This window comes from Exserohilum turcica (genome assembly GCF_000359705.1).
Source record: "Exserohilum turcica Et28A unplaced genomic scaffold SETTUscaffold_3, whole genome shotgun sequence".
Lineage (NCBI taxonomy): Eukaryota > Fungi > Ascomycota > Dothideomycetes > Pleosporales > Pleosporaceae > Exserohilum > Exserohilum turcicum.
Genome location: NW_007360136.1, coordinates 753,358 through 765,962, shown reverse-complemented (window position 1 = coordinate 765,962; position 12,605 = coordinate 753,358). Strand labels below are relative to the sequence as shown.

General features: G+C 49.5%; 4 protein-coding genes across 4 annotated transcripts; 3 read left to right on the top strand and 1 right to left on the bottom strand.

Moving 5' to 3' along the window:
* Positions 1-1,981: 1,981 nt before the first annotated feature.
* SETTUDRAFT_91402 (uncharacterized protein) lies at positions 1,982-2,713 on the top strand (the record flags this gene model as incomplete). The annotated part of the gene is made up of 1 exon (XM_008029078.1): positions 1,982-2,713. One exon carries the CDS (start codon positions 1,982-1,984, stop codon positions 2,711-2,713), a length of 732 nt encoding a protein of 243 aa, XP_008027269.1.
* A 445-nt stretch (positions 2,714-3,158) lies between these two features.
* On the top strand, positions 3,159-5,230 carry SETTUDRAFT_179346 (uncharacterized protein; the record flags this gene model as incomplete). Its single annotated transcript, XM_008029077.1, has 3 exons — positions 3,159-3,989; positions 4,041-4,778; positions 4,834-5,230. 3 exons carry the CDS (start codon positions 3,159-3,161, stop codon positions 5,098-5,100), a joined length of 1,836 nt encoding a protein of 611 aa, XP_008027268.1. The 3' UTR covers positions 5,101-5,230.
* Positions 5,231-8,738: 3,508 nt separating this feature from the next.
* SETTUDRAFT_136688 (uncharacterized protein) lies at positions 8,739-9,804 on the bottom strand (the record flags this gene model as incomplete). Its single annotated transcript, XM_008029076.1, has 5 exons — positions 9,684-9,804; positions 9,448-9,612; positions 9,360-9,400; positions 9,159-9,307; positions 8,739-9,108 (listed from the first exon to the last, which is right to left on the bottom strand). The coding sequence occupies exons 1-5, from the start codon at positions 9,784-9,786 to the stop codon at positions 8,739-8,741; spliced, it is 828 nt and encodes a 275-aa protein (XP_008027267.1). The 5' UTR covers positions 9,787-9,804.
* A 583-nt stretch (positions 9,805-10,387) lies between these two features.
* On the top strand, positions 10,388-12,013 carry SETTUDRAFT_171762 (uncharacterized protein). Its single transcript, XM_008029075.1, has 3 exons — positions 10,388-10,406; positions 10,463-11,318; positions 11,378-12,013. Exons 2-3 carry the CDS (start codon positions 10,612-10,614, stop codon positions 11,988-11,990), a joined length of 1,320 nt encoding a protein of 439 aa, XP_008027266.1. The 5' UTR covers positions 10,388-10,406; positions 10,463-10,611; the 3' UTR covers positions 11,991-12,013.
* Positions 12,014-12,605: the final 592 nt, after the last annotated feature.

The following is a 12,605-nucleotide window of genomic DNA, read 5'->3' as shown; positions in this document are numbered from 1 at the left end:
TGCTGCTTGACCGAGATTCCATCGAGGAGCTATCCAAAGGGCGTTCAGCCCGTTACAGTCCTTATGCTCTAATGCCCACTTAAGACGAGCACTCCTTATCTCCTATGTTAACCTAGGCTTCCTCGTTAGCTTGGTCTTCTTATATCCTACTACTCTTAACACCCTCTAGACAGTAGAGGCAGAGATTTCAACTCCTTAGAGACTAAGCCCACTAGTAAGGTTAGCACAGCTCTTCTCTCGTCTATATTTATCGTGTCGTACTTATTGCAATATCTGCTCCTTCACCTCTGCCTGCTTAGCAGGCCTACTAGGCTTTAGAGCATCCTAAACGTGGTGTAGAAAGATCTTAATAAGAAGGTCGTTTAGCTTAAAGCCTATAGCAATAGCTCTACTATAGATATAATCTATAGTACAAAGATAAACGCTAGTTAGCGTAAATGTTACACGGGGTTGGGCTATACTTCTCTGATCTCGGTCCGGTTTAGGGCGAGTAGACTTAAGCGGTAGTCCGTGAGATTGTTTCGCATATGTCGTGTGGAAAAGAGTTAACTATAGGATTTAACCAAAAGGTAAACAATCAATTCTATACTAGGATAGAATAACAAGTATCAATCTGTGTAAGAGATGAACTATTCTGAGTTGACCACAACGAGTGTAATAATGAAATCCAACACATTCTTATACCCATTGCTTCAGGTCCTGCCATCCTGTCCATTCCATCTCGGCGGGATGGTTGGGATGGTGCTGGCATCCTGTCATGCGCTGCCATCCCGGATGGCCAGCCTTGGCGGGATGGTACGTCACGTGATCCGTACGCCCCGCGTTGATCATTTCCCTGGCGTCCTTTGACGCCTTTGTTTCCCCTAGGTTGACTCCGCAACCTTTCACTGAAACCTGTTGAGAGGAACCCTTCCTGTTTGTTCGTAACAGTAAAGACTTATAAGGTATTCTTGCTAATAGGAGGTAATTTTAACGCAATTACTAAGGTACAGGTATATATATTAGTATAAGGAGCTATAGTTAAAGGATAACTACATAGTAGTAGGCAGACTAATTAAACAGCCCCTTAACTCTAAGGTAGGAGTTGCGCCAAGAAGAGTTGTGCCGAAGCGCCGAGATTAGCGTCAGACAATACTTTAGAAAGGCACCTCCGTAGAGGACGTCAGCTTATTGCGTCGTGGCCCTGCACAACCTTTGCGGACTTTCTTCCATCTTTGCCCAGCATATTGTGTGTAAATTCATATGCAGCGCATAGCGCACAAAACACCGGTGGACGTGTTTGTATACCGAATGACGAAGGTTTCATGCAGCCCAACACCCTCATTGAGCCTCAAGGCTGTAGCTGGTTCCCTGATCCCCGCCAGATCCCGAGAAGTCACGTGATGACACACTGTTCTGGCTTTCCTCTACACCGACGTCACGCTCAGGTCTTGCGCCGCCCGGCTAGCGCTCTCGCGCAAACTTACAACCTACATACAAGATACAGCGTACCCAATGCCGAGGAAGAATGCGGGCATGTGAAATCATCATTCAAGCTTACCGCAAGAGTCGGAACAGGGATGACGTTTACTTACGGAACGGGCGGGTCAGCGTCCCCTTTACTTTCATAGCTTACAGACGTCTTCGACGTCGTCTCAGAGCCTACATAAGATTCAAATTGTGGTATCTACACCTACACTCTACAATCGCCATGTCCGCGGAATGGAAATGGATTAAGCACCGCCTACGGTATGATTCGTGGTTGCAAATGCGCCACAATAGCTGAACAACAACATGGCTGTTGAGATTTCGTACGATCAACATATACCCGGCCGACCGTGACCCGATATGTGCATGTCTCCGTGCACAACTCGGATGAAGTAAGCATAAACCTTGTTCGTGTTTTGGAGCATGGGTATTGGCTGTGTTAATAAATAAAAACACATATATAATAGCCATGGCGATCCGGCAGTCCATTGTCACTGCAAATTCTCTGCCCATCATGGTGGCCCTCAGTGTAGCTCTTACGACTCTCTTTGCTCTCTCGATATCTGCCTCCCCATGTGTTCCTAATGTGTGTCCGGAGAAGGTTGGCGCCGAGGGTGTGCAGGTTCGCCTGCCACCTGAGTTCAACGTGACTAGTCCGCAACAAGACAACTGCCCTTGGCGTCCGCTACCTGTGGGATTCTTCTTCAAGCCGTGGTACATTATTGTTGCCACAAATCCCCAGTATGTCACGATGAGGAACATACAATATGATCCAACTCCTGTCGATCCTTCGGATATCACCGGCCAAGTCAATGATCTCTTTTCCTTCCAGATTCCCGGCAATGAGACCGTCTACACCACCTACGGCGTTGATACGCCACGTCCAGGTTTTGTAGACCTGCTTGATTTCAGGGGAACTGGCATCATTGCCAATGCTACCAGTGAATTCAGCATATTGTTCTGGGGGTGCGATGCCGACTATATGCCATATTATGGCAGCTATTCGACCGCGACAGCACAGACCAAGACTCCACCGGGACTCGATGTGCTGAGCACAAATTACAAGGGCCCGGACCAGGGAACGCTTGATGCAATTTTGAAAGGACTGAAAGACTTGGGTAGTGAGGAGATCACAGGCTTGGTGAACAAACTGAACACCCTCAAGCATGATACCGCAAAGAGGAATTTGCCCAACGTAAGTCTTTCACATGAATCGAAACCGACACTTGCTGATGTGATGGTGTAGGCTACGTGCGATGATTACTGCAAGACGAACCTGAACTTGGTTAGCATTCTAAGTGCAGCCTCAGGTTCAGGTTCAGGTTCTGGTTCAAGTTCAGGATGAGGAATGATGGGAATATGAAATGATGGGAGGGCATAATGGGATATGAGAGGGAGAGAGATGATTTGGATACGATAGTACTCATGCTGTCTATGATTAATGAGCCTGGCTCCTCGTAATAAATGCATGTGTCGGGACAAAGTGACATTGTCAAATTGGGTGCGTACGAGTGAAGAATTGCTGGAGCGGCCGGCAATTGCGCTCCTCCGCGGTGGGGCTTGCCAAGCCAGCTGCGGGTGCTAGCGTCAAAAAAGTTGAGAAGTTCCCGACAGACAGCAGCGCACAACTCCAACGAAACAACTTCCACAAACAAATTTCGAATCGTGAATTTTACAAAGACCCTCCCGCAATGGTAAAGCGAAAGCTAAACGAGCACGATGTGCCAGAAGAAACATCAGGCGACGAGTCGCACTCCCACCCCAGCAGCTCGCCCGAACGTGCGCTACCTGCGACGACCGCGACCGAGACCGCGACAGCGAACACTACACCAAAGAGCAAGAAGAACTCGGATAATGCCAAGGCAAAGAATCAAATAACCGTGGCATCATTTGCTGAACTCCAGCTTGAGCCTCGCCTGTTGAGGGCAATTCGCGATCTGAAATGGGCATCGCCCACAGCAGTGCAATCGCAGGCCATACCGCTAGCGCTCGAGGGTCGTGATATTCTTGCTAGGTCAGGCACAGGCACAGGAAAGACGGGCGCATATCTGCTCCCCATCCTACATAAGACTCTGCAACGGAAGCAGACTTCTCTCATTCTGGCGCCCACAAGAGAGTTGTGTCAGCAGATCGCAAACGTCGCCAAGTCCCTCTCACAACACTGCGGCCAAGAAATCAGAGTGCGCAACATTGCAGGCAAGGAGTCAGATGCTGTCACAAAAGCTGCTCTTGCCGACAAGCCAGAGGTCGTTGTAGCCACGCCAGCAAGGGCATGGACAAATATCAACAACTCCACATTGGCGGTCAATGACCTCGGAACATTGGTGGTGGACGAGGGTGACTTGATAAATGGCTATGGATTCGCTGAAGATATGGAGAACATCGCTCGTGAGATACCAGTTGGAGTCCAGAAGATTGTTCTCTCAGCCACTCTCTCGACAGACGTGGAGGCTCTAGGTAGTCTGCTGTGCACCGACCCTGTTGTTCTCAAGCTGGCAGATCTCGACAAAGACTCGCAAAAGGTAAGGGATATCTCTGCATGGAGCGTAATCACACACACTGACACATCATAGGTCAAGCAATATGTTCTGAAGATCGCCGAAGACGAAAAATTCCTTCTGATCTACGCCATGTTCAAGTTGCAACTGATCAAAGGCAAGACGATTGTATTCGTTGGCGACGTCGACAGGTCATACCGCGTTAAGCTCTTCCTTGAACAATTCGGAATCAAGAGTTGCGTACTGAATTCAGAGCTCCCACTTGCATCGCGCACACATATTGTGGAGGAGTTCAACAAAAACGTGTACAATATTCTAATTGCGAGCGATGAACACGATGTCGTTGGAGTCCAGGAAGACGACTCAAAGCCCAAGAAGAAGAAGGCCAAGAGGAATAACGACAGCAAAGATTCAGGTGTTTCTCGAGGCATTGACTTCCTGAATGTCGCCTGCGTCCTCAACTTTGACTTCCCTGCCTCGTACAAATCTTACTTCCACCGCATAGGAAGGACAGCACGTGCAGGAAAGTCTGGAACCGCCATCTCCTTCATCATTCCCAGCGACAAATTCAGGAAACACAAGCCCACGACTTTTCTCGGATCTGAGCATGATGAAGACGTCCTGAAGAAGGTGGAGAAACACCAACAAGAAGGCCAAAAGCTGGAGAACTACAACTTTGACATGAAGCGCCTGGAGCCATTCCGATACCGATTTGCAGATGCCTTGAAGTCGGTAACAAGGATTGCTATTCGGGAAGCCCGTATCAAGGAGATTCACTCAGAACTCGCAAAGTCACAAAAGCTTTCGAGATACGTAAGTCGTTCCTCCTTTCCAGCATGTTCCTTGGACTGAACTGACATGGCCACAGTTTGAAGAGAACCCTGAAGCGCTCGCGCATCTCCGCCACGACCAGACACTCAATCACCCAGCTAGGATACAACCGCATCTTAAGCACATCCCAGACTATCTCTTGCCTGGTGGAAAGAAGCCTGAGGACATTGGGTTTGTCGGCATCAATCTCCCCAAGCCGGACAGGAAGAAATACATCAAGGGCAGGGGGAGGAAGGTAGTAAAGAGGAACGGAAAGGTAGATCCGTTGAAGACATTTAACGCACGAGGAAAAGGAAAGAAATAGAGCTTGTCTGTGTTGTTCTTGAATGACTGGTTTGGACCGTCGGCAGAAAAATAGCTCAAGCCGCGACTTATTCGTGAATGCGATACATGCTGCGAGTCATGATATCTGTCTTCTTTTGTCGGTTGCGCTTTCTTGTATCAATAATAGGGAAAATGCAGCATAACGCTGAAACTGAGTTGCTGACGATATGCAATGTCAAAATGAGAAATATCTACTAGGCTTTATTGGTAATAGCAAAAGTGCATACATTTATTGCATCATGGTCTGGTTTGAAAGTGTGCACCTGTGATATGTCATCCATCGCCACCACTTTTACATGCGGAGTAATATTCGTGATGCGTCGGAGGTGTACGTAAATTCATTAATGGATTGCTGAGACTCCGTCACATTATTGAGAAGCTAGTTTTTCTTTTCGTGCGCATGTGAAAGGGGGTGATGAGAAATAAGCGATCCTGATAGCTGGGAAGAATGAGGCGAGCCTCGAGAGGAGGACACACATGTACATGACTGGCTTGGAATGAGAAAACGGGGGTCTGGCGCATTAGGTAACCGAGTCGGTCAAAAGGACTGCGGGTCACGGGATCTATTTGAGAGTTGATATGCAGCTTTCTGCTCGCTCCTTGCAGGAATAAAAATAGTGTATAGCTTTGTTTCTGCACCGTGAGCCTAGAGTTTTAGAGATTGAATTTTTACAAGTAAGAATCACATATATGTAGTGGGATCTGCGACGTGAGGGAAAAGAGCACAACCTAGGATGTTTGTACAAGGGAAAGCGAATCGATAAAGACACCAACTCGGCATGTTTGGGAACAGTTCTGAACTGGTATCTTGCTACTAGTAAGTGATTGAACAGCCCCATGTCTAAATTCCTAGCTTTGAAATGGTCCTTCAAAATGCCGAAAGCAATTCATGAAAGAACAAAGCAGCGTACCATTCAAGCCATGATGTCAATGATCCAAAATAACTAGCACTCACCTGATCAGGTTTAAAGGCGTAAAAGCGCGAACTCCCTTACCAACGCGCCCCTATTACCCCATTACTCACTTTAGCGCAGCTGTGCGACCCCAACCCGCGTCGCCGGGTATTACTTTCCAGACGCCAGGTTACACAGGAGTATCAGCAGGACCGCCCTTCGGTTGTAAGCGCTGAGCTACTGGCAAATGGCAGGACAGCTTGGTACCCGAGGACAAGGCAAATGCGTCTCCACCGGCCCGATAGAAGATCTCGGGGATTTAGCGACTGATGTAATCGTTTGTGGTTGCTATCAACCGGTGGCTGACCGTGGGGGTGTTGGTGTTGCTTCGATTGGCGGGGTTTGGGAACGGCACTCGGGGGAAAGGGCATCGATGGGTCTCACCTGGAGACGGAGCTCCAGCAATGACATGCTGTGCCGTCTCCTCGGGGGAATAAAAGCTAAAGCGCCTCGTCGTACCAGGCTGTGTGAGCCATGTAGCCCTAAGAGTGGAGTCGAGCGGGCCGCAAGTCGGGTCAACCCCACCTTAATTAGCTTGACCCACGCCAAATAGCTCCTAGTGCCCGCCCACAACCGGATCCATACTGATTTCTGCCTGCGCTAGACACAATGCCGTGTTATTTCGTAAGACTGAGTGGCAGGAAGAAGTTGCTGATAAGGTCCGTCAAGCTATGCGGATTCCCAAGGACGCCCATTTTCGTGCGCGGGGCGTATCAGTCTTGTGCCATGTGCACAGTCGCATTATCTGCCGTTGCTCTGCGAACATGCGTCTATTGGGCATCGGGAATGTGTTTACTGCCTCGCCGTCATATGCAATTGTCAGCTGAGACATGAGTCTGGGAGACAGACTTGTCATTGGGTTTTCATGGTAGAGTCGGAAAGTGGGAAAGCGGATAACCCGTCTCAAGTAGGATCGGAGGTGTCGTTCCGCGCTCCAAGGCATAGTTGGTATTATGCCAACCATTTGGGCTGGATTGCATGGTTGCTATAATTTGGTCCTCTGGGCGTAACGCTTTCAGTGCGGCCTGAACGCCCCGTATGAGTGCGGCTAGAGTGCAGTGAAAGTAGCCTATAGATGGGATTGGGCTGCCATGTGGGACGGCACATAGCCGCCAATCCGGGTCGACAAAGTCTCAGGTAGACATTGTTTTGATTGGTGTGATATCCGTGTGCGTGTTACCGCGGATCTGATGTTGCTGTAGTGATCAGGAAATAACATGGATGGCCATATACTTTGATGTTGTGTACGCGCCTGCCAATGATCATCCTTGTGAAAAAGATGGACTCTCAAATAACCTTCAAACTTAGAAGACATGGCGCTGCTTTAGGGAATGACGTGGCCCTCGTCCAGCGTTGCTCTTCTCAAAACTAAATTCGGGGCTCAGCACAACACGCGGCCCTTACGTACTGTGGCCGTTGACTTTCGCCTAATGCCTCGTCGTTCATGTGCAGTGAGCGCAGTATCGGCACGACGGACGATGACAACTGCGTATTGCTGCTATCTTTGCGAGTATGCGCTGGTCAGACTGCAAAGCCCTGGTTGGAGGACATGGTGTCGCCTGGCAGCCACCAAAAGCAGTGCATGTGAAGACGTGATAGATTGTCATTGGAGTGCAACAAAGGCGTCTCAGCCGAAGGATCAGCCCAGGCAAATTAGGCGAACTTGCTGTAAGTGTGATGCAGCTGGGCGTCAAGTGACACATTCTCAGGTCTGCCTGAGCAATAGGAACCTTGGGATGCCATTAGCTACGTCGTTATTAGGCCTTCTATGTGGGATGTGCCGGTTGTCGCGCGGCCGTCGGACCGCCTTTGGCATTATGGGCCGGAATACCCTGTGGTTACTGGGTGCACACGACTTCGCTGCGGGGTACGTGATTAGCAACATGTCACTTGTATGGCCCGGCGATGCGGAACTTACTCTTTGCCGCCTAAACTCGTTTGTGCACACGGAACGGAGGCCAGTTCAGGATGGTGGAATGTGAGGAAAGGGGGTTGGTTGGTCGTGGTAGGGTTCGTGCCGTTCCCGCCTTGCCCCACTTGCCCCACCACTCCACTATCCCAGCCACGTGTTTCCGCCACTTGTGGCTTTGGCGGACAGCGCAACTCTCTAACAAAGACATGTGCAAGGAGGCAGTGGAATGTGATGGTGGAATTTAGAACAAAGACACTTGGAACACGCTCAGAGGCTGGACTCTCCTGGATGACTCTACTGCCTTCACAGGAGTAGCAAACCTTCCTATGCTGTGTCACCCCCTTTTGATTGACAGGCAAACGCATCTGCCTTGTCGATGCCTTGTACCTCTCTAATGGATCGATGAAGCTGCAGCACGATTGCTTGATGCCTGTACTGACTGGCGGTTCACTTTATGACATGCACTTGATCACGCGAGTCGAGGCTAACCGAAACGTGATTTGTTGAGTTCGATAGATACAATTTGAGCGGGCATTACATGAGAGGAGTCATAGGAGATTGTTGGCCAGACATGTTCCGAGGGATACAGGAGGCTGATCAATGATAGTATACTGCGAGTTGTGGCCGTGACGTATATTGGAGAAAGACAAAAAAACGAGCAAGCATATTTGTCTTAGGAGATGATATAGGAAACTCTTCCTGGACCGCGCGGAAAAGGTTGGTGGCAGTAGCGTCGGCAAATGGCTACGTAGTTCAAGCACTGATTACAGGGTTGTGCATGTTCCAGTAATCTAAGAGATTAGTAATATCGTCGGGATGTACTTTACCGACATCCTTGACTTTGACGTTGTGCTGGATGGGGTGATGTATCCCAAAGAAGATTCGTGATGCTGTAACCAGTGGAGGAACATTTGGCGTCATGGTGATGCCTAGATTGGTCCGTGAAGTTAGTGCCTGATTGCACAAGAACCTGTATCTGAATGACTTGCAAATAGGCTCCTTCTCAAGCTTAGTTTCCCCTTCTAACAGCGAAGGCAGATAGCCTTCAGAGTAGGCAATCGCATGTGCAATGGGATCTAAGCCCGGTTTCTTTGTTCCGTTGCCATTGTACGTGAAGATGGGACTGATGTGCGTTAGCCATTGTGTGAAATTGCATGGGTTCATGGATCTTACATAGCATAGCAGAAACCTTGCCTTGGACTGATTACAATAAAGCGCCGGATCTGGCTGTGCACAACTTCACCAAACTTCACAACTGAGAAAGAGTCGTTGTATGGGGTTGCTGTCGATCCAGCAGCTTCACTGAAGAGAACCGAGAAGACCTATCGAATTGTGAGCAGGAGCTGCGTGGCACACGCTCGGGAGCTACTGTACCTTGCCAGTCCTGAAGAAGCTACCATCTCTGACGCAGTAAGCTTTGCAGGGTTAGTCTCAACCAATTGCAGGGGAATTGGATACATGCATGGATCCAACCGCTCCACACGGCCGTTTGACGTTGGCATGTGTGGATTGTAGGTGCCTACTATCGTTGGCCCTTCTACAGCCCGGTGAACAGCCGGCCTTTCTCTGATGTCGTGCGGCGAATCAGCACGGCGGACCGGAAGCCAGTCGAGGAAGACCCATTGTCCTGCACACATATGGCCAAGGGTGTTAGTCCCCGCAACAACAGAAACATGTACCAGATGGGTGGCTACAAACCGTTTACATATTTTGTCCGATAGAAACGCCCTTGCTGTGGGTCCCACTGCGTGCATAGATACGTGTTGTGCTCTGGACTCCACTCAGATTGGGGTTGCGACATGTTTTCGGTGGCATCGACTGATGTCGGTTGTGCGCTGCCTGTGTCAGGTTGCGCAACCCCTATATAAGCACAGAGAATACAGCCAGCTGCCTAGAAGCGTACGAGCAGAGCCGCATCCTGGATGGGTGGGCGAAGTGCGGAGTCCATGGGCCCATACAGTCATGCTCCCCATGCGGCATGATTCTCTGCATGCGAGGCTTGATATGCATATTGGTGGGTAGACGTTTGGAAGAGGTGGCGTGCGCGTGGGGAAGCCGAAGGGTGGGCCGCACCGCTGCTTAGCTTACACTTATCTTTGGTGGCTTGGCCGGGTTCTTAATCACCCTGCGCCTGAGTCCTCTGTGTCTCCGTATCCTTGCTCACCCTGACCTGTCCCGACACCTGCATCATGGGTTGCATCCCGGCTGCATTAAGGGGGCGCTCGCTAGGCCCGGCTAAGACTGGCTCGCCTTGCTGCTTTGAGGCTCCTTCTCCCAACCATTATCCCTAAGTAAATCTGGTCCCCACAGCTGTTTTGGATGAGTTTAGCAACGCCCTGCCGCTTCCGATGGCTTCACCGCAACCAAAGACCCGGGCAAAGAAAATCGCGGTTGTTTTTCTCAGGACCAGCAGAAGCATTGGTGTGCAGGGAAAGCAAGCATACATTGATGTACTTAGAGCACTGACTCGAGCGCAGGGAAACGATTGCACAATGGGTTTTCACAAGTGCGGATCGGTACCCACAGCAAGCTGTCAAGCTCCGCAAGTGCTAGTAGTTACACTCAGCGAGCCACATCGGCTTCCCCAACAGCTCGACTTCATCCAGAAAACTACCATCTCTCCAATATGACCGCAAATGACTGGCAATACGAATCATACGTGCAACCTGCACAAGTCGAACTCTACGATGACGACCCGCTGCCTCCACCGCCACCTTTACATACAATCCCACAAGGGCCACCACCTCCGATGCCACCAGAGCAGCTTCATGGTTCCCCTGTAGGGAAGCAGACATATAACTTCGCCGAAATTCGGAGGCAAATCGACGAACTGGCGAAATCTAGGGAGGATTTGAGGGGATATCGATTTCGGATGCAGCGGGAGAGAAAGGAGATCAGCAACATCCGCGAGCAGACCGGCTCCAAGGAAGGTTCAGCATTGAACCAGTTGCGGAATCTCTTGCACAGGCAATCGATTGCTGTACCGCGAGAAATAGAAGAGATATTGGAGCAGATTGAAGCACTGAGAGACCAGCTGGGCGCACTTGAAGCTGAATATGAAGATGACGAGAGAATGTATACTCGCAGAGAGATTGAATACAGCGAGCAGGAGTATGACATGGTCGAAAGACTAGGAGATGTTCACTCGCACTACTCTCCACAGTCTGATTTTCAACAAAATCCAGCAAACGGGGGTATCTCGAGGAAATCTCTTGCAGCTGTTACAGACAGTCGGCAGCTTACCCCTCAATACGAAGACACTGATATTGCTCCATCAAAAAAGGCTCTTCAGCTAGTGCTGCAAGCAAATCTGAACTACGATGTTCAAGACCAGTATGTTCTAAGTTTGTTTATCACCTGTTGGAAACAGTACGACTGACGCTACCATCTAGAATCCAGAACCAGGAGATTGATGACACGTATACGGCAGAGATAGAGTTGTATGCAAACAGAGACGACGTCGAGAACTGGCTGTGTGATATGATTTTTCAATCTCCTTTACAGCAGATAGAACGACAAAATGCGAGACAGACTAATGAGCCAGGCCCGGTTTCTCTGTTGGACCAAATTCCTCACGACTGGTATTGGATTGATAGCTTTGGGGCGCAATTCCACAGTACAGACCTGAATCGTTCCCATGTGACAGGTAAACAACAATACTTTACGATATCACGTCCCGGATTCCTCTCACACAGATCTTCTGCATCTGTGCCACGCGCCATCCTTCCTAAGGGACCAGGTCTATATGCGAAAAGGTCTTTGTACCAACAACCTCTTGTTCAAATCATGTCACTTCGGGGATCCAAATCTACAGGCGATGTATCTCTCATGAGAGATCAGGACGCCTTTAGTACAGTTGAAATTCAACATCCTCAGTCGTGCGAAATGAGTAGGATGTACCGAAGGAGGAGCTTGAGTTGTTCTTCTATAGCATTAGAGCAATCGCCAGCTCTTGGGCGACCGAAGAATTTCCATGAAAACCAACGTAAACCGGTACCCCATTAAAAACATGGCTTATGCACCAACTTGTAAGTCACTCTCCAGTGTAGAAGTACAGCGTTGACGACTTGTTACGGTAGATACACTCTCTTCCACGCAGCTTGCAAAGACCAAGGATTTGGCCCAAATCAACCTACTTCAACCCCCTAATTGCGAACCCGGTCCTACAACACGAAGAAAATGCCTTCTTGCACCTTCCAAATTGATGCTATTCAGCGGCTGGATCGTTGTCATCGAAGACTTACGCGGCATGCCAGTTTGAGCGATCCTGGAATACACGAGCTACGCACATCTTGGTTATTCGCTTACCCTTCGTGACGGGAGACTGTACACCCTGTTTTTCGGTATTCTAGCGTTTATTGCTACTAACGTATGTGGCAAGCGAGCGCCGCAGGCAAGCGAGCGCCGCACCCCACCAAACCTGCGCACCTCTATAAGCCTGTAGTTCCACCACAATGTAGTTGTTTTACTACATATTAACATAATAGATTAAGCAGTACCTAGAGTATCTTTCTTGCACGTACGCGAGTTATGGCCAGTCTCTCTGCACCTACTACAGCGCGCCAAAGCCTGGCGGCTAACACCTGATCGCTCTCCTCTCTGACGCTCTTCATGAGCAAT